Source organism: Zychaea mexicana (genome assembly GCF_025766255.1).
Source record: "Zychaea mexicana strain RSA 1403 chromosome Unknown BDB00scaffold_105, whole genome shotgun sequence".
In the NCBI taxonomy this organism is placed as follows: domain Eukaryota; kingdom Fungi; phylum Mucoromycota; class Mucoromycetes; order Mucorales; family Lichtheimiaceae; genus Zychaea; species Zychaea mexicana.
In genome coordinates this window covers 27,879-47,597 of record NW_026516768.1, presented here as the reverse complement: position 1 = coordinate 47,597, position 19,719 = coordinate 27,879, and the positions used below count along the sequence as shown (strand labels likewise).

Genomic DNA, 19,719 nt, shown 5'->3' with positions numbered 1-19,719 from the left:
AGCACATCATCATCGTAATGACGGTCATCTCTTTCTTTGCTGTTTGTATACACATCAACGCGATGATAATTATATTCCTATGATGCATACACACCACCACAACTATAACCCTCCTCTGCAATTCGCTGTACTCGCACACATACGATGGCAACGACGATTACCTTTTTCTTTTTGCATATGCCAACACGAACATTACCGGTCTTGATGGATAAGGTAGTTAGATATGCTGACGGGTGGAATGTAGGGTTTTATTATTGTTACTGTAGATGTTACAGCTGGGATAAAAAAATAAAAGCAAAAGATCATACATTATGTAGTCATTATGTTTCAGTTGTCTGCATAAACGGGTGTGAGATGGTATTGCATGTTATTACAAGTGCTTCTGTAAAAACTATAAATATAGCTCTGAGCGGTGATGATAATATGGCAGGGACAAAGAAGAAAACGCGTTTGTTGTTATGAAGGAGGAAGTTTTTTGCTATTACAACAGCAACTTTATTTATTGTTAATAATGTTAATAACAACAACTATGAACAACCGACAAGTTAGTACCCTTGACGTCATTCGCTACGCTCTCTCTCACTCGACTGTACGTGGAGTTCTTGCACTCATTCTGAATGAAATCGTGTGCGTTCCTGCTGCTCGATGGCAGTTCTTCAAGGATCGCATCTCGGAATTGTGTGGCTACAAATAGGTTCACAAACGCGAGACTGTGCATGGCACCAGACGCTCTGCCACGCAATATCAATAATTACAATAACCATCCTTCACCACGAAACAACATCCTTCGCACTTGTATAACTCTTATAGAACCTTCTTTTTTGTCTTTCTTATATATCGGCCATCATACTTTATTTTCATCCAATCCACATCAACACAAACGGAAAGAAACCCGTCAGTTATCCTTCTTGCTATCTACAGCTCATTCATCCATAAAGACCGGCGATGTTAACATTGTTATATGCAAAGTAATCGCGTCAGGCTGTATGTTTTGCAAGTCAATGGCGGATCAGCGCCATGTTGTATATGATTGTGTATGAGTAATGGAGAAGAAGATTGTTGCGTCGTTCTTGTTGTGAGTACGAATCGTTTGTGCAGGTAGAGGACGATGTTGTATTACGCACGCAAGTCTGACGTTAAAATGGTGCAAGATGGTGCATCAAGTATATACAGAGAAAATGAGAAAGAAGCAGTAATTCTGGATGATAATATCTCCACTAAAGCTATACCTCAAGCACAACCAGTAACCTTTTCCTTCCCTCGTTCACTTACCCAGCGTTTTTTTAAGCAGTAACGGCGGTCTACTCCTTATCAATCTTGAGCACATGCTTTTTTTAAGAAAACAGTTACCTTCATTTCGTTTTTCAATAAATCCGTGGATTGTGCCGTTTTGTTTTCTTTGTTTTTATTCATCGTGAAGAGAGTAGGAGCCATTTACAAGTGTGCGTCGAAGCTGTTGATTTGCCGTGGCAAATGGTAATGAGAAAAAAAAAGGATCTTTAGTTATTGTTTTTTTCCTCTATGCTGCTGCTAACAAACCCCACACTTTCCACCTACCTCAGCCACCAGCCTCCAGTTTGTTTCAAACTCAACCCAGGTAAAATGAATGGAGGGGAAACGCTCAGGCCCTGTTCCCATAGCAGCAAAATAGGCTTATGCGTACAGTAGTGAGTCTCTGATGCACCCTTGCCATTTCCTGTACATTAGCCTACAAGCTTCTTGTCACAAGTGAAACAGCCATACTACTATATTGTGACATTGGCTTTGCACTGCTTAACTTCTATTATGTCTTGACTTGAATTGAAAATCTTAAGTACTCAAATATTCTGCTCTGCTACACTTAATATATTATCTACTTCAACTTTTATTATGTCTTAGTTGACTAAAACAATGTCTAGGTTGACTGTTATTATGTTCAGGTTGTCTATTATTCATGTTTAGATTGATTATTATTCTTGTCTAGAACGATTTTCATTCATGTACAGATTGATTTTTATTTTGTCCACATTGATTTTACTCATGTCCAGATCGATTTATATTCATGTCCAGGTCAATTAATATTCATGTCCAGATCGTTTTATATTCATGTCCAGATCGATTTTCATTCATGTCTAGCTTGATTTTCATTCATGTCCAGCTTGATTTTCATTCATGTCCAGATCGATTTTCATTCATGTCTAGCTTGATTTTCATTCATGTCCAGCTTGATTTTCATTCATGTCCAGATCAATTATTATTCATGTCCAGATTAACTTTTATTCATGTCCACTCAGATTAACATTCATGTCCACTCTGCCTAAAATTAAATCCCTTCTGCCTAAATAAAAGTTCAAATGTCTGCTAGGAGGTGAAAAATCCTGTACCTATGCTCCTTCAACTTTATGGCCTTTATGATATTTTCTTTTGGCAATCTTCGTTTCATCTATTTCTACTATTGAATTTCTACCTCCAATTTTATCAATCTTTATATTATTATCAATATTTTTTCTTAAAATTTTATGATATTTTATAGCTGTTTTATGATCAATACTTAAACTTTTAGAAATATTAGTTATTGGTGTTTTTTTTTAAAAAATTCATATAAAATATGTAATTAGTAATGAATTGGTAGTTTCATTTTTGAAAATATTGTATCTTTAAATAATGAATATGTTTTTCTACATTTATAATAATTACAAATATATAATTTTCGTTTATAATTAAATTTAATATTATTATTTTTACATTTGTCACAAATATCTCTTTTTTAATATATTTATTATCTAGTAAATAATTTATTCCATCAACTTCATTATCAAAAGCTTTCTTTAATATTGGTAACTTTCTATAAACATTTCGTATTTTAAAAATATTTTCTATAAAGTTTTCAATCATCTGTTTTCAACTATTTTTATTTTTAGATAGAAAATTCAATTTTTTCTTAAAAAGTTTTAATAAGTAATTGAGTTTGAAATTTATATGAGACCTATAATGGATGTACTCCCCTGTAGACATCTTTCCACCCGACCTTCTGCGTTCCATACATACTTGTATCGTCAGTTCCTACAGTCGTCGCACTTTCAACCCAGAAATTCTTTGCCAGGTCGCGGCCATCATTCAAGGATATACGGATGACCAAATTGACGAAGAAAAAGCAAAAATTGACCTACTTAACTGCGCTCATAACGCCGAAACAAACGAAAGGGCCGCGATTAATGCTGTTGTTGCATTGATATCCAATTTGTACGATTGTGAGGTGAAAACACTCTCGGAAGCGCATCTGATAGCCAGTTATATTCATCCATTTGTGCATGGTCTCTTGTTATGTAAAATGCCAACGGCAATCGCTCATTGCTCAAATATTGTGCCTAATGAAAGACCTGGCAGCAACAACCGTCCGGATTACAAAGTGGATATTTACGCACCAGGCTACAAATACAACTATACAAACCTGTATGGTGAAATAAGCCGACCGTCAATGTGTCCCCAACACTGATAGTCAATGACTTCTATCACACGGCCATTTTCACCAAAGATGCCCTGGACATCTTCCATCTGCGGCAGTCACTTGCATTTCAGGCGATTGGAAAGACGATCACCTTCTTTGTCATGTCTCTCACACATCCTCAGCTGTACACCTTCACCGAATTGGCTCACGTCCAGATACCCACAAAGAAATCAGACCTCTTGAATCTCGTGGGACATTTACACAATCTGGCTTTCATCTCCTCCATCCACAAGAATGATTGTGCACCATTGAGATCAAATCTGGACGATTTTCGCTGTGAGACCCTGTCTACCGCCTACGTGAAAGGTCGCCAAGTGAAACTGTCGCCCAAGAAACGATCCTTTGCGCTGACCATGGATTAGTGCATACTCCCTCTTTCTCGCCCGTCTCTCCATTTGTGTATTGTAACGATCCATTCACCCACATAACATATCCTATCACTTCTATTATTAATCTTTCCCATACTATCAATATCCCATGTTCCAGATCGCAGATTTCTCCATAGTCCTTACGTCACAAGCATGAAATAAAAATTCAATCAATGTACACAGCAGAAAAGGTAATCCCTTCACCGGGCATTTTTGCAAGCTGGGAAAGGGCATGGTTTTTATTCCAAGATGAACGAGCGCAGCGAAGGTCATCGCTCAACTGTCCGAGGAGGAACGAGGAACTCGAATGTTACCGGCCGCTTCCAAGTGTGCCACAGCCTATATTTATATACTAAATTTGGATTTAAAAGAAGACCATATCCCTATGTCTCTTTAGCCGTGAAAAGGCGTTGGCAGAGAACAATATTTGGGGAAGGGTTATAACTATGAGCTCTCGAAGCAGTTTTTTTTCATCTTATACTAATACTAGAAACATTCATACTAGTACTCTGTAACAGTAGTGTATACCATATATTCAGCGATTTACTGCATATATAAACCACGTGGCAGACAGGTCCTTTGCTAAGGCAAGTACACAGTCAAAGTGCTGGTGTTAATTTCGTAATTGCACTTTGTTTTGTTATTGCTGTGAGTTTAGTCCAAAAAAATTATTATCTTTCGCTCCGAACACACAAATCGATTATGAAACCACCGGCATCCGGGTTGAATGGCATTCCCGCCCTTGGCCCGAATAGCGCTGGTGGACGAGCCAATACTGGACGAGACTTTGACCGGATTGTCGCTGAAACGACAACTGGTATTGATCTTATTTTGGGATCTCAGTTGGTGAACCTTCTCGACCAACGAGCCTATGCTTTAGGCATGAAGGGGCAATTCAGACGAGCGATACAAGACACCGACATAATGATTTAACAAAAGCCCAAAGAATCTGTGGGCTATTTACGCTTGGCTGATCTGTACGAAATGCAAGGCAAGCAACTCCTGGCTGTCAACGCGTACGACAAGGCGCTTAGCTGTGCTACGCCGAATACGATAGAATATGCCCGTATAGTGAACGCCAAAAAGAGTGCCATCGAGAAGCACAATACGCGTGTCGATTACATCAGCTTGCTACCCGTCGAACTGGTGCATGCTATATTTGAGGATCTACCCCAAGTGACAAAATCGGCTTGCTTGGCTGTTTCGGCTGCGTGGCGGAAAAGGTTGATTGAATGTGCAGCGGCGTGGTCAGTGTTGACCACTGACGATGACGCAGGCAGCAACCACATTACAAGTGCGCTGGCGCATATTGCACATCATGTTGAAAGCTTGGTCATAAATACCTCTAACTCACTCATCTGCTACCGATACCTTGACAATATTCAAAGTGGTCTTTTTACCAGGCTCAGGACGCTTAGAATGACAGGTAATGAAAATGGATGGCTTGGGCTGTTGGGCTACGTTTGAAAATTACTGATCATTTCTCCCATCTTCATGTACATATAGATGCTACGACACAACTGATATCATCGCAGTCAATGACAACCATCATGTCCATAGCGTTCTATCATATCGGCTCCACAGTGACAGAACTCGACCTCGATTTGCTCGGTTTGGAGGGCAGCTCGGTTCCAATCACAACATTGGCTGATGTTCTTTCCATTTTCTCAAAACTGACGAAGCTTGTATTCAAAGCAAAAGGACCGTTACAACGCGCTGGTGGTAATGTGACGATGCTGCAAGGAAAACAACACACCGCTCTTGTTGATCTGGAGCTGCGGCTTGACGATATCACTCAAAGTATGATCCAGCCGTTCCTTATACATTGCCCGCAAATACGGCGTCTTATTATGCTTGGTTGTGCTCCATGTGTACTCCGTCCGGTCCGAAAACACTTGATGTGCCTCAAAATATTTGCATACAATTATCAACATCACGTAGCTGCGCTGGACTCTCGTCTTAGACAACCAAATCATCCGGGCCTGAATAAACTTTACACGAGCAACTTCGCATCTGTGCCTGCCAGAAGCATCCTGCCTCATATCCGCAAGTGTATGAAAACGGCTGAGATGTTATATCTTCATCTGGATGGGACGCGGGATGTCGCTATACTGAGTGCACATTATGCTGGTCTTCGATTCGGCAAGCTCAAGTCTCTCACCTTGCGGGAAACATCCGGGCTTCAGCCCATCTTCCTACGAGCCATTCAAAACTCGCGCTACTTGACGCACTTGTGCATGAGTGATGTAGTGGACTACAACGGGTTGGTGGACACCATGATTAGATTACCAGCGCTCGCACATTTTCAACTTCAAGCACACATGCCCGTCGATGTCACCATCTTGAACCGGTTATTTGAACATTATGCTACTTTATGCACGTCACCCAATGGTTGCCCGCTGTATACAATCGACTTACGTATGTGCTTCAATGTGACGGACAGTATACTGGACTCGCTGGCAAATATCACATCGCTTAAATCTATCACTTTGGGTGATGTGCGAGGCATCACGGCAGATGGACTCGGACGTTTTTACAAAACCTTGCGTAGATCCAACAAGGTGACCAATATTCGCTTAATGAAACTTGATGTCGTCGGGGACCAGACTCTTGTTTCGCTAGGCAAGATTAGCAGTTTGACAAGTATCCATTTGGAGAACCTGTTGATGGTGACAGATCGTGGCATTACCGATATGATTAACGCTAACAAAGACCGATTGTCTAGCCTGACCATCAAAAACTGTCTCCATGTACAGTATCAATCCGTAAGGTACGCGCGACGCAAAGTGAAAACAGTTGTATTCGAACGAGCTCAAGTGAAACAACCGGTGATTTTGGTGTAAGCCGCATATATTAGACCGCCCACAATAGCTGCCCGCCCTCTATATTTTTTCGATTGCTTTTTCCATGTATATATCCACCTCTCAATTTACCTTTTTCACTTTCAATGAATCCCTCCGTCGATAAAATCCACCTTCTGCCTTCTTCTCTAAGAAACAATAAAATTGACTCTTTTTTTGAAAAATAAGTCATATATTCTAAATTGATAGCTCATATTAAACTGGGAAACACATCCTCCTCGCTCTCTACTTCATACTGTTTTGGGGGTAATCTAGACCCACTCCTAGAGCGCCAGCCACTATATGCGCATGCTAAGCCGTGTTAATGTACTGAGTACAGTAGATATATAGCGAATATACACAGTGGACCCTGTTATTTTCAAGGATGTCATTTCTGAGCAATCTTGAAGATACGGCTGCTTTGAATGCCTTTGAAGGCCGAGTGGTAATAGTAACCTTCTAAATAAACCTTCAGAAATATATTTAGCAGGCTTTCTCATATAATCCACCATTCGAATTTGATACTAGTACATGTTTCTTTATTTGCTTGTTAGTCTAATAATGGTTTGATATTCTTTACCATAGTACAACATGCTGTTATATTAATGCTTGTATTTTTTTTTGTTAAGGGGACTCATGATCCAAATCTTACCTACCAATGGTGGATCCAAGGAATCCGGATTCTTCGATTATCTATTGCGCTGACCAAAATTTCTGTCAAAGTAGATTTTGTTCACAGAGATAGACATTGCCGAGAGCAGTTCAACTCTTTTCAAAGCACACCGGGTTTAAAATTCATTAGACGCAATAGAATGTATGAAAATGTACACATACCCGAAACCCCTTCTGAAAAGAAGCGTATATAGGGCCCTTAAAGAAATAGTCATTACCTATCCTAAACGAAGCTCAATCATAAAGGCTAGGCTAGAAAAGGAAAAATAACGAAGACTTGAAAACAGCCTGAGTCTTGGAAAAAGCGAGGGCCTACTGCAGTATCATCAATACTGTACATGAAAAAAACGCGAGGCTGGAATTTCTGATATTATTATTATTGTTCGATAATTTCAACATGACCGACTCTTCTTTGTACATATGATACAGTATCTTTGGATATTGTTTTACATTTATCTAGCGTCAAACTGCGCAGCCCCTTTGCTCCATCTACCATTCCCTTGATGCCCTCGTCTGTGATTTCTGACAGACTCTCCAGAATCACTGTCTCGAGTCCTTCCATATCGCCGAGTAATTCGATCACACTGTTATCCACTACAGCCATTTGAACCAGTTTGACCTCTGTCACACCAATCTTGCTGAGTCTTTTCAAAAAGCTCTTTAAACCTCTCGCTGACACCTTGACAAGACCCGTTAACGTCACTTCCTTGAGCGATTTGATCCCGGCAATGGCGTCAAGGACATCATCCGTAATAGAATTGCAATACCGAAACCAAAAAGTCCGGAACTTTTGCTTGGATTCTGACAACGAGGCATACAGCTGGAATAAGCGTACGAGACTGGGACCACCATCATCCGCAGTAATGTGCGATAGTTCCATCTCTTCTAGTGGTGGCAGCGTAATAAGGGTATCGACCAGTGCGGGTACATTGGGTGTTGCTACGGCAGCAATATGATTGAGCGTTGTGCACGATGAAACAGCTCGTAAAATCAGGGTTTGGATAATGCCAAATTTATCTGGCCAGAACGTCAAGCTCGTCAGTCGTTCAAAGTTCAAGTCACGATACGCTGGATAGGGATCTTCGTACGGCTCGTCGTTTTTCACCTGGTCTTCTGTAAGCGACAAGTTTGCATAAACTGTCTGCAGCGTTTTCATGTCTCGCCTTAAGAATGGTAAAAACTTTGCTGTAGGTGTTCCGTATCCCCCGTTAGCGGTATAAATGGCGCGTAATCCAGGCCCATTGCTGTCCCCCTCCAAATCATCCAAATCAGGAATGCCAAAGCTGGGGTTGTAACCAAATATTTCGAGATTTGGACATGTCCTGTACACCACATCCAGCACATCCGGCATGCTCTCGTTTAAAGACAGTCGCCGTAGTTTAGGGAGCCGTTTCAGTAATGGCTCGACTGCTGCACTTGTTGTTAGGGATATTGTCATCTCCAAATCGACGAGTCTTTTATGCGGCCCGCCGAGAAGCTCTAAGTCGCCCAGAATCAATTCAAGAGAATCCCATGCATTGAATACCAGAGACTCGAGGTGAGTACAATAGAATAGCACATCCGTAAGGGTAATAGGTATCAGGTACGAGTGGAAGCAGAATTCCAATCTGGTAAGTGTATTTCGCATCTGCCATAACGCGCTGGTCAGTGCCATGATCATATTAGTGTTGATAAGCTTGGTCGCTGCATCTAGTTTATTACCAAATTGAGTTGGAGTTCTCTTGCATTATTTTTTTTTTCATACCATCTCCAGGTCTGTTACTTACTGGTAACTTCCAATGCCTCGATCGTTCTAAAGTGACCCCTTTCCATATAATACAGGTATCTCAGCCACACCGACGGGTCCGTAGTTGTGATAACTAGGTCCTTTATGTGCTCGGCAATATATGGTAAAGCGCGCGCAATAATTGCATGTGCTGTGTCGTCGTCATTAGAGACATTCACCCACGCCAAGTGGCAGCCTGATACTCTCTTTCGCCAGGTGGTGGAGACATCCAAGCAAATGGCCATTGTCTTGTCCGGCATCTGCATGATAATGTCGTCGCCCAACTCTAATGGAAGTGTAGCAAGGAAATCGACCCTTCGCTCGGCTTTCTCCATGGCCACTTTCTTTCCGGTCAGCAGTTGTGCATATGCTGAGTCCTCTTTTGACACCTTTTCGAGGGCTTCTTGATACACTTTAGCAGCCCTTGACTGCTTGCCTTGCAGATCCAATATATAACCAAGCCGAAGGTATCCTGCCGCCATTTCAGGTCCATAAACAATCATTTCCTCAGCGTCCTTGACTGCTGCGTCAAAGCTACCCTGCATTCCGAGAGCGTAGGCACGATGGTCGAGTATAGTCATGAGTTGTAATCGCTGGATATCAACTACCGCAATTGAAGCAAGACTGACTGTGTCTTTATAATTACGTTTGCTGAGGGCGGTTTTGACATTTGTGAAAGTAGTTTGTGCTGGAGTTGGATCGAGAATGGAAATCGGCAACTGAGCAGATTTCATTTATCACCTTGAGTAAAAAACAGCTTGGGAAAAAAAAAAGAGAAAAAGGAAAAAGGGAAAAGCAAAGTAACGAGTGAGATACAATAAAGTGTGCCACCAGTCTGCATAACACGATAACAAAGCCAACCTCCGCTGTTGTTACACATGTTGATGTTATTGCAAGCGGTCTTCTTCCATATCCCTTTAGGAAAGAAAAATTTGAAACACGTTACCTTGAAGGCACAGATATCGAGGCAAAGAATGGAATTCGAGCGTAGGTAGCTTACTTAAAGGTTCTTTGAATTACTACTGCAGACAGGCTTGTGCTGCGCGTCGCTGGTCCGGGCGCAGTAATTGTATTACCATTTCTGTATCCACAGCCCAAGTTCAGGAGTATTCTCACTTCTTATTTAGGTTTCTAGGCATCTCGTAGCATGTACAATTTGAATGGAAGCTTAATTATCAAATAAATCAATTAGTTTGGATTATAATCCATGTCTAGCAATAAGATGATCTCTTATTTATTGTTCGTAAATTACATAGCATGGGCACTATTGAGAACAGCCTTCATGATTATTGCTACTATGGAGATATCATAACAACCGACTGCCTAATTAAGAGATACCTCCATCATCCTCGCTATCTTGTCTTCATCTGCCATCCTCCGCCACCATGCATCCAGGCACAAGTAGAAATTGGTGCACTACAGTAGTGTGACATGCAGAAAAGGATCGCAGCCATATTAGGTGGCTGCACCAGACAGGACCAGGTTCAATTACGTAGATGTATACAGTGGAAAGAGCCTATGTATTTGATCAATGATTAGTTTTTATCACGTTAGCCTACGCTAAACCGCTTCCTATATGATACAACAATTGTTCGCCGCAGCTTAACCTTATTGGTATGGCTCTGGTACTGTAACTGTTTGTTTTAAGGGGTTCTGTAAGCTGCTACTACAGTATGGAGATGATCTGACAACTGAAATAGTATCTTAAGAAAAACACGACTGCCATTTACAGTTTCATTATCTAAAGTAGTACTTGCAACCAGCATCATGATACACAGAGCTCTTAATTAAAACCATATTTCAAAACATGAAGACCTTTTCTAAATATAAGTATTAAAAGGACCATACGCTCAAATAAACAGGCTAACATAATCATCTCAAAACGTTACGTAATTCTGGCAAATTCCAAGCCCAAATATGAGTATACAAGCAATGTTCTCCTAACTGCGCAGCATAAGAGTAAGAGGCTTCAAGAATCGATATTGTTGGCTTTTTCAGCTTTATTTTGGTGTAGATTAGTTGGTTAATCAAAAGGATGGAAACCGCTAAAGTCATCATCGATTTCTTCTTCCTCTTCTTCTCTAAGTATATCTACATATTTAATTTTGCTGCTAATGTAAGATAGAGTGTTTTCCGAAAGTGCTACACAATTCTTCAACGTAATTTTCTGCAGGCTCTCTGTACTATCCGTCATACTTCGGATTCCTTCGTCTGTAATTGACAGCAGATTCTCTATATAGAGTGACTCCAAACATTTCAAGTAGCTTAGAAGCTGGAGAATACCGTCATCAACTGCGTCCACTTCGCTGAGTCCGACCTTGATTATCCGAGCGTGTTCGCTTGCTCTTGTTAGAAAAAGTATTAAGCCTTGGCTTGTGATCTTGGAATCTCCGTAAATTTCGATGTCTTCGATAGTCTTGAGCTCTGCAAGTGCGACCAATACTTCATCTGTGAGTAAAGCGTTGTTGTGGAGGCGGACTTTCGTAAGCTTTTGGTTGGCTTCCGGGAGCGCAGCATAAGTCTTGAGCAACTGTATCAGGCGTCTGTTGTCTTCATCTTCATCATCACTTGATATCCATGAGAAATTCAGTGCTTCAACCGGGGGTATTAGCAGTAACGTATCGACCACTGAGGATAGACGGGAGGAATTCACTGTATGAAACAGGGCAAGTGTCTTCTCGTTGCAGTTGCATGACTCTTCGATTGACTTTAAAAACAGCGGTTCGAACACCTTATCGGTATCTATCCGATACATGAACTCCTCTAACCGCTCAAACTTGAGCAGCTCGCCAGAATTCGGACGGTAACGTGTTTGGAGATGGGTGTTGCTTTGTTCCTGCTCACTTGTCGATATGTTTGCGTATATTCGTTCTAGTGTTTTTGCATTTTTTCGTAGCAGTCGCATAAATTTGTCAGCAGGTACGCCAGTCTCACCATTTGGTGTGTAAATACCGCGTAGACCCGGTCCATTGGGATATTTGTCGCGATGTAGCTCGTCTAGTTCAGGAATGGCAAAATCTGAATCATATCCGAATAGTTCAAGGTTTGCGCAGCATTCATAGACGATATCCAATACACTGGGAGTACAATTGTACAACGACAGCCGGCGCAGATCTGGGCACCACTTTACGAGTGCTTTAAGTGCGTCACCCGAAGTTGATTCTGTTGTTATTGTCATGTCAATCAGTGAAAAATGTGGCTCGCCTAGATACTCCAGATCACCAAGCATTGATGCAAGCGAGTTCGGCATTTCCGTCACCAACGTCTTTAGGTGCGGACAGTAGAATAGTATATCTGAAAATCGTAATGCAACTTCGTGATGTTTGATGGTAATGTCCAGTTTTGTTAAAGTATTTCGCATATGCCATAATCCAGTAGTCCATGACATCATCTGCAAACACGTATCGGTGAACGTGGCTACATCTGATCCTGATCCATTTAATAAAAGTGAGCATGATAATTCGTATTTTAATCACTAGAGTTTACTTCCTATAATCTTAAGAGATATACTAACCTATTATTTTCAGTGTTGTTATGTTCTTAAAGTCACCGTTTGCAATGTGGTTTAGATATCTTAACCATACTTCTTCATCGGCAGTATCGATTGTCAAATCTCTTATATGCTCGGCAACATAGGGTAATACACGTGTAACCATAGCATCCGCAACACCATCGTTGCCATTGTTAGTTATTTTTGCCCATGCCTGTGGACAACATGTTATCCGTTTACGCCATGTAGTGGAGACATCCAGAAGCATTGACCTTTCCCGCTCTGGTAAGTACGTGATGATATCATCGTGTATTTCAAGTGGAAGTGCAGCGACAAAGTCGAAACGATGCTCATTTTTCTTGGTTGTCGCTATCTTGTGTTTCATCAATCGAGCATATGCTGGATCGCTCTTGGGCACCCTGTTCAGAGCTTCTTCATAAATTTCAGCTGCTCGTGATAATTTGCCTTGCATAACCAAGAGATCACCAAGTCGAAGGTAGCCAGTCGCCATGGTGGGTCCGAAGGTAATCATGGTCTCGGCGTCGCTGATAGCAGCATGGAATTTGCTATTCATACCAAGAGCGTAAGCGCGATGATCAAGAATTGCTACTAGTTGCAGTCGTCGTATATCGTCTATGGCTTCTGATGCGAGTTGGACCATGGCGCCATAATTGTGACGGCTGAGAGCGTCTTGAAGTTCAATAAGCGGATTTCCACTCAAATCAATTGTCATATGAGATGGTAGCAACGGAGTCGTTGATTCCTGCATCTTTTTTTTTATCTAAGGAAATATAATCGTGAGTTTCGGTACTGTTGCACGCATAAACGCGCTGTTGTACACATTACCCCGTGAAAGATGAGAGAGACTCTGACAAGGTCAAAAGCTGGTTTGCAACGACACTGTCTTTTTAAATGATGGAGTAGAGGCTGAAGCGAGGCGCAGCACTTGGGGTATGTATCACCAAGTTGCCTCATTAGATTCAGCAGAGAACATCTACAATTCCATTTGTATGACGGAGACACAGAGCGGTGATTAGCCGATATTTTCACCTCGCACAAGCAATCATAAACTTCATTATCAGGAAGCCAGCTCCGGTGGTTCTTCCCATTATCCATCGCGTACCCCTCCTACTGACCATGGTCACCTGCGATTCAACCACCTGTTCGACATACACCTTCGACGTCAATCCTGCCATGGCGTCATTCAGCAAAGTCAAACGCGCAATTGAAGAACATGATTACAATCTCGCCATTGACTTTGCCTCTACTACGATTGACCAGATTCAAACACTTCAGTTGATCACTGCACTCGATCATCGCGCCTATCCCCTGGCCAAGAAGGGACGATTTGACGAGGCAATTCAAGACTCTCAAAAAATTGATCACTGGCCCCTACCTTTGCAACAGGATATAATCGATTGAGTGACTTATACACGCAACAAGGGAAACAGTTGTATGCCATGAAAGCCTATGAAACGGGTCTACAAAACGTGGCGCGAGACGATCCAAGTTACGCCCAACTCAACAACGGTAAAGATGCTGCGCGAAGACAACATGAAAAACGCATCGACATCGTCCGTCAGCTTCCGGTAGAGATCGTCGAAGAGATTCTTATGCTGCTGCCCAAAGAGTTTAAATCGGTCTGCCTCCAAGTTTCAAACGCGTGGTGCAAAAAGACATCGTGCTGCGCAAATGCGTGGAAGGTATCGAGTGACGATGACATCGATGACGACCAGATGATCAACACCCTGCAGTGCATCGCCGCTCACGTTGAAGACCTGACTATTAACACCGAAGAAAATGAAGTCTTAGACCAATATTTTCTCCACATGGGGAAAGGCCATTTTTCGAATATACGGTCACTCCACCTTACAGGTTTGTGGTTTGCAATGGCAAATATAGGGTCTTTTGAAGCGACATTTTCTAAACTTAGACATCATACTTACTCTTATATATAGCAACCGCAACATGAATCATCAATCAAAGACTAGCTTACCCCATGGCGCTTGCTTTGTCCAATATAAACAACACTTTGACACGAATTCGACTTGATTTCACAACGTGTCAACAAATACCCGTCATCGTTACGATCGGGGATCTCTTATACGTATGCACGAACGTGACAGATCTGCAATATAAAAGCCTATCCTCCTTTGATGACGCTATCGGTGACTTATCGTACACAGAGCAGCATCAGGCACTTCTGGATATACAAATCACAGTCAGACCGAGATCAGTATCTGCATCAGCTATTACACCTCTGCTACAACGTTGCAAAAAGCTACATCGTATAATCCTGGATGGTTGTGCCCCAGATGTATTAGACGTCGTTGACAACAGCACATACTGTTCTAACTTACAAATATTCGGCTACAATTGCAAACATTCGCTGCCTGCTGCTTTGGTAAAAAGCTCAAAGGCAGCACAGCCGATTGCCTCTGGCTTGCGTGCGTTTTATACAGAAAACGTGAACGAAAAAGAGGAAGGTGAAAATGTACTACGGGTGCTACGGCGAAATGCAGCGACACTTGAAACCGTCCACGTGAAAGAACTTCGGAATGATTCCTGGAATGCACTGGCCCAAACCTACTTGAATTTGAATTTGGAGAATCTTGAAAGACTGGTGTACGAATCTGCCGACCGAGACACTTTGCAACCAGTACTTATACAAGCAATCTCTGCTAGCACAAAGCTATCACACTTGGCCGTACAATCTCCAGGCAGCCTGCTTCCTTTGGCTCAAACACTATCAGCATTACAACAACCGGTGGAAGTATTGAAGTTATCAGATTGCTATGCTCCGCCAGCTGATTATATGAACTTGGTCAATTTGTTTAACGTATACGCTGCGCTCTCACCCTCACCTGCTACGACAAGAGCATTCCGAGAAGTCTCATTTCTAGATTGCGAATCCTTAACTGACGCCACTCTTACGGCACTGGCCAAGATTGACTCACTGAAAAATATCACACTAGGATATTTAGATGGCCTTTCTACTCATGGCATCCTTGCATTTTTTATGAGCTTACGTGATGGTGTAGAAAGTATCAAACTTATTGGGATGGGCGCTATAACCGACGAACATATCATTGCCCTAGGCAGTCTAAAGGGACTAAAGCGAATCCACATGGAAGAACTACACGAAGTTACTGACCAAGGCTTAAACGATATGGTGGATAAGGCTCCAGTGCTATGTAATCTGACATTTATAGATTGTAGTAGTACTAGTCAAGCAGCCATCATATATGCGAAACGAAGAATTCGAATTGTCCAAACTGAATAATAGTAATAAAAAATACTGTTTGTACTTTTTTCTCTGTAGCAGGAGTGCTTTGTATAATCATATCAGATAGTTTTAATAGAGGCGGTAAAGCACTTACTGTAGTCAATGAGGTTTGCATATGTGTCTCGTATCATGCATCATATCACATTTGTGAGGTGCACTTAAACGACTTGCTCACGGTCTTGAGATATTCGTTCGCCAAAAAACTGGTCAGCAACTTTTTTTATGTCGTCAAGTTACATTACGTTCTAGATTCAATCATTGGTTTTCCATCCGGGAAGATATTATTGAAGCGACGAGCAAGAAGTGCTTAGCTTAATCTTGCTTCTACATTTTGAAAAGCTTATGTGGCGGATCAGAGCACTTGCGAGTGTAAAACTTTGCTGATTATGCTTTGGTTCTGAGAAAAAAGAGTCATAGTATGTAATATCGATGATCTTCGATTATTGAAGCGGCATTACTTACGATTCCCTTGTCAGTTGTCAGTTAAGGATAAAATTTTACTTTGATGAAGTCATAGCGTAGTGCTGGTGTATATGCAGACCCAGGGAAAAAATTAGGCTCGCATGTAAGAGTCATGCATTATACTAGCCACTGCGGATCGGCAGTAAAAAGAGAATGCATTAATTGCCAGAATTAGACTAGCACAAGTCCCACGACATTCACAACAAAAGCGGTTAGCCTATTTCCAATCTTGCACAGCCCATAATGAACGATCAAGAAATCTGCGACTATCTAACAGCGTATAATAATGCAGGTGCCATTTAGTACGTTTTTACATCAAATAGGTTTTCTTATGTACATAAAGAACAAATACTACACATGTTGCTTATACAATCAATAGAAATTATATCGATAAAAGAAGAGGCATAGATTATATTTTACAAACGATGAAGTAGAAGAAGTGATGGAGTGATCCTTACACCTAAATCTTCGGGTAGAGAAATATACTACTTGAATAAAAAGCTGGGGGAGGGTATGATGGTACTATATTTTATCGTGACATACATAGAAGCTCATCGTAAGTGGGTAGATGACTATTTACAACAGATGAGGAAGAGAAAGGGTAAGTTGATTCGCCCTCGTCTGGAATGGGGAATAGATTAGCAGCACTACAAGGCCGAGCCGACGATGAAGTAGAAGCAGCATGCATAATAACATCATGTCGTCGTTGTACCAGCGAGGTACCACCAACAGCATGATCATTGCTATCACGATTATTACCATCATCCTCATCCGGACTACTCGTAGGCTCGTCTTCAGAAGTTCGTTCAAATCCACCAAAGAATGACCAACTTCTTCGTTGACGATTTCTTCTGTTGTTATTATTACTACTGCTCGTCGTAGACGACGCTGTCCGCCGCCCAAATGCTGTTGTAGCACCAACATCACCACTGTCACCAATGTCACCCCTATTACTATTCGCAGTAGCAGCAGCTGATCTGTGATGCAACAACGACACCATCAAAGCAGGATCATAAGGCAACGTCTGCCATGCTTCTTCATAAGTAGGCAGTCCTGTTGTGGTTGTGGTTGGACAAATAATGACAGGCAACGCTGCCCGCAGCTCAGACACATGGCCATCTGGATTCTCTATCGACACGACAAATTTAAGCTTGTGACGGACTCGCACGGTATCGTTCTGGACGTCGCACTGGATCTGGTGATTTGTCCGCGGCACTGGCACGGTAATAACTTTGGACCATACGATAAAGCTGTCATCGGTACTGCTGTTGCTTGATCCAAAGTAGTCGTCACGCGTAAAGCGAATGATACGCCCTTGGGCCCGCGAATGGCCTCCAAACCAGCCACTTGTTGCGCGGCATATCAAGTACTCTTTAAACGTGCATGACAAGTGTCTGATCCGCAAATCACTCACCAGTGGCGTCACTCGAATACTGATGGGAATGTCATCGCCATGGCAGAATGTTTTGGACGGTATGCTGATCTCATAGTCAAGTTTGTTGGTCCATTGGTTTGCTACGATGACAGGCTCAAGAAATTCAGGCGTCAGAGGCAACATTTGTCGCGACAAGTGGATGAGCTGGGACGCAGTGTTGTTGGGTAGAAGTCTGGTCCGTTGAACTGTGGCCTTGAGCCGATACTGCACAAGGTAAAACGAGGTGATGTGTGTGGACTCTGGCAAGTTGCCTGGTAGTGGTAGTTCGAACTCGTAGCTGTAGCATCCGGGATCCAGTTGGTGATGGGCTGATGTTTTTGGCAAGAAGTTCCAGGTGTGGTTTATCAGTAGCCGCTCGTCTTGATACAGTCGTTCGTGGCCATGGCTTACAGCTATAAAAGCATCTTTACGAGGTTGACGGATCAGGAGAGGTAAAGAGTCGTGGAACTCTGATAATCTTCTCTACAGTACTACTGTATGATCACTTACGTTCGGTCCAAGTAATTGTCATCTTTCCAGTAAACCGCAGCGAAATCGCTTTGACCTTAGCTGGTTCCTGCACACAAACATCAAGCACGCCACGGAGCACACAGCCAGCGGATTCTGAAGGCGTACCATACATCATCAACTGATCGCTTTCAACGTGTATCTTGGTTTTGATGGCTGATCGGATACGGTCCATGGTATTTGCAGAGGTAGAATGGCACAAGAATGAATATAGTGCAGGGATGCTATATTTCTGTTTTCAACGAGCGAATAAGCGAGCAAGGAAAATAAAAAGAGAGATAAAGAGAATATTTCAGAGAATTACCAAAAGGAAACGAAAAAAGAAGCTCAGCGCACTCGTTTTTGTGCGTGTGTAAGGGCTGTGTGCACAGATCAGATGATAGCATCCCCTGCCAGAAGAGTGAGTCAAGCACTTGGCTAAATTAGGCCCTGGAGGATTTCCCGGAAATACTTTTCTGAGGACCGTGAGAGAGAGAGAGAGAGCGCAGAGAAGGCCAATAGTGCGTTTGTGAGGCTGCTTATGCGTTATTCTTTTGAAGCATGAAGCAAATGAGAAGATGCCCCCGCTGCTGTCATCATCCCACCCGCTTCTATATACTGTCAATGAAACGATGGGTATAGAAACGAGCACGTTCTTATATGGGAGTGGTAATCCCTCGGTTAGCGTGCTTTTTGCAAATCCTCACATATTTATAATATCTCGTCAGCAACAGCAGGCTTGTGTCCAGTAAGATAATTGCAGAAGGACTACAATGGAAAGTCGTGTGGGAGATACATTTGACAAACGGTGAAGCTGTTTCTCTTTCTTTTTCTGTCATGCGACTTTTTGGGGAACCATGTCGTTGTCATACGAGCATGATTCTTCTTGTTGTTGTCTGGAAAAACTTATTCGCAGAAATCTTCCGCATATTAAACGAGTAGACGTTTGTGTCGCGTGCCGAGGTGGGAATAAGCTGATCATTGGACGTCTGTCTGTTTCTCTCTTCCCTATCATAACTAATCTTTCTCTACCACGTCGTGTTCCGCGGAACCAGGAAAAACCGCCGTGAAAGAAAAAAACGCTTGGACCGAGACTTACGCTGCCTTCATTCACCGAAGCTTAAATGCTATTTGCTCAGCAGCAATCTATGTCGACAATGTGCCCCTTGGCACTAAGCGGCACATGCTGCCAAGCGTGCATAAATGCCTTGGTAGGTGTTGTGTAGCATCAAGTGGCTTTCTGTTTTTGTTTGTTGTTTCGGCAATCGAGTTGGCGCATCAATATTGATGAAACAAGCAAGTGTTCAATTAAGCTATGTACACATGTGCGTGTTTGTTTGTGCCTTTCTTAGACATTTAATGGCAGTATGTGCCAATGCTTGCTTCTGATTCTGAGGGTGTATAGTGGCGTCAGAGAGAGTTGTACCC

At 42.2% G+C, this 19,719-nt stretch overlaps 8 protein-coding genes across 8 annotated transcripts; 5 read left to right on the top strand and 3 right to left on the bottom strand.

The window, feature by feature from the left end:
* Positions 1-3,310: 3,310 nt before the first annotated feature.
* Positions 3,311-3,849, top strand: BDB00DRAFT_887432 (uncharacterized protein; the record flags this gene model as incomplete). Its single annotated transcript, XM_053128439.1, has 2 exons — positions 3,311-3,437; positions 3,479-3,849. The coding sequence occupies 2 exons, from the start codon at positions 3,311-3,313 to the stop codon at positions 3,847-3,849; spliced, it is 498 nt and encodes a 165-aa protein (XP_052974846.1).
* A 606-nt stretch (positions 3,850-4,455) lies between these two features.
* On the top strand, positions 4,456-6,865 carry BDB00DRAFT_847425 (uncharacterized protein). The gene is made up of 2 exons (XM_053125228.1): positions 4,456-5,281; positions 5,362-6,865. Exons 1-2 carry the CDS (start codon positions 4,840-4,842, stop codon positions 6,696-6,698), a joined length of 1,779 nt encoding a protein of 592 aa, XP_052974845.1. The 5' UTR covers positions 4,456-4,839; the 3' UTR covers positions 6,699-6,865.
* Positions 6,866-7,743: 878 nt separating this feature from the next.
* BDB00DRAFT_877263 (uncharacterized protein) lies at positions 7,744-9,866 on the bottom strand (the record flags this gene model as incomplete). The annotated part of the gene is made up of 2 exons (XM_053127592.1): positions 7,744-9,056; positions 9,134-9,866. 2 exons carry the CDS (start codon positions 9,864-9,866, stop codon positions 7,744-7,746), a joined length of 2,046 nt encoding a protein of 681 aa, XP_052974844.1.
* Positions 9,867-11,155: 1,289 nt separating this feature from the next.
* Positions 11,156-13,355, bottom strand: BDB00DRAFT_791744 (uncharacterized protein; the record flags this gene model as incomplete). Its single annotated transcript, XM_053121055.1, has 3 exons — positions 11,156-11,223; positions 11,416-12,294; positions 12,647-13,355. The coding sequence occupies 3 exons, from the start codon at positions 13,353-13,355 to the stop codon at positions 11,156-11,158; spliced, it is 1,656 nt and encodes a 551-aa protein (XP_052974843.1).
* Positions 13,356-13,537: 182 nt separating this feature from the next.
* Positions 13,538-14,044, top strand: BDB00DRAFT_877261 (uncharacterized protein; the record flags this gene model as incomplete). Its single annotated transcript, XM_053127591.1, has 2 exons — positions 13,538-13,542; positions 13,705-14,044. 2 exons carry the CDS (start codon positions 13,538-13,540, stop codon positions 14,042-14,044), a joined length of 345 nt encoding a protein of 114 aa, XP_052974842.1.
* A 38-nt stretch (positions 14,045-14,082) lies between these two features.
* On the top strand, positions 14,083-14,594 carry BDB00DRAFT_877260 (uncharacterized protein; the record flags this gene model as incomplete). The annotated part of the gene is made up of 2 exons (XM_053127590.1): positions 14,083-14,497; positions 14,581-14,594. 2 exons carry the CDS (start codon positions 14,083-14,085, stop codon positions 14,592-14,594), a joined length of 429 nt encoding a protein of 142 aa, XP_052974841.1.
* On the top strand, positions 14,292-15,989 carry BDB00DRAFT_35898 (uncharacterized protein). Its single transcript, XM_053117072.1, has 2 exons — positions 14,292-14,497; positions 14,581-15,989. The coding sequence occupies exon 2, from the start codon at positions 14,622-14,624 to the stop codon at positions 15,903-15,905; it is 1,284 nt and encodes a 427-aa protein (XP_052974840.1). The 5' UTR covers positions 14,292-14,497; positions 14,581-14,621; the 3' UTR covers positions 15,906-15,989.
* A 271-nt stretch (positions 15,990-16,260) lies between these two features.
* BDB00DRAFT_884795 (uncharacterized protein) lies at positions 16,261-18,487 on the bottom strand (the record flags this gene model as incomplete). Its single annotated transcript, XM_053128358.1, has 3 exons — positions 16,261-16,305; positions 17,368-18,113; positions 18,295-18,487. 3 exons carry the CDS (start codon positions 18,485-18,487, stop codon positions 16,261-16,263), a joined length of 984 nt encoding a protein of 327 aa, XP_052974839.1.
* Positions 18,488-19,719: the final 1,232 nt, after the last annotated feature.

Coding starts and splice junctions, on each gene's coding strand:
- BDB00DRAFT_847425 (XM_053125228.1), top strand. CDS start 4,840: ATGCAAGGCAAGCAACTCCTGGCTGTCAACGCGTACGACAAGGCGCTT. Junction 5,282..5,361: donor CAGGACGCTTAGAATGACAG/GTAATGAAAATG, acceptor ATGTACATATAG/ATGCTACGACACAACTGATA.
- BDB00DRAFT_35898 (XM_053117072.1), top strand. CDS start 14,622: ATGGCGCTTGCTTTGTCCAATATAAACAACACTTTGACACGAATTCGA.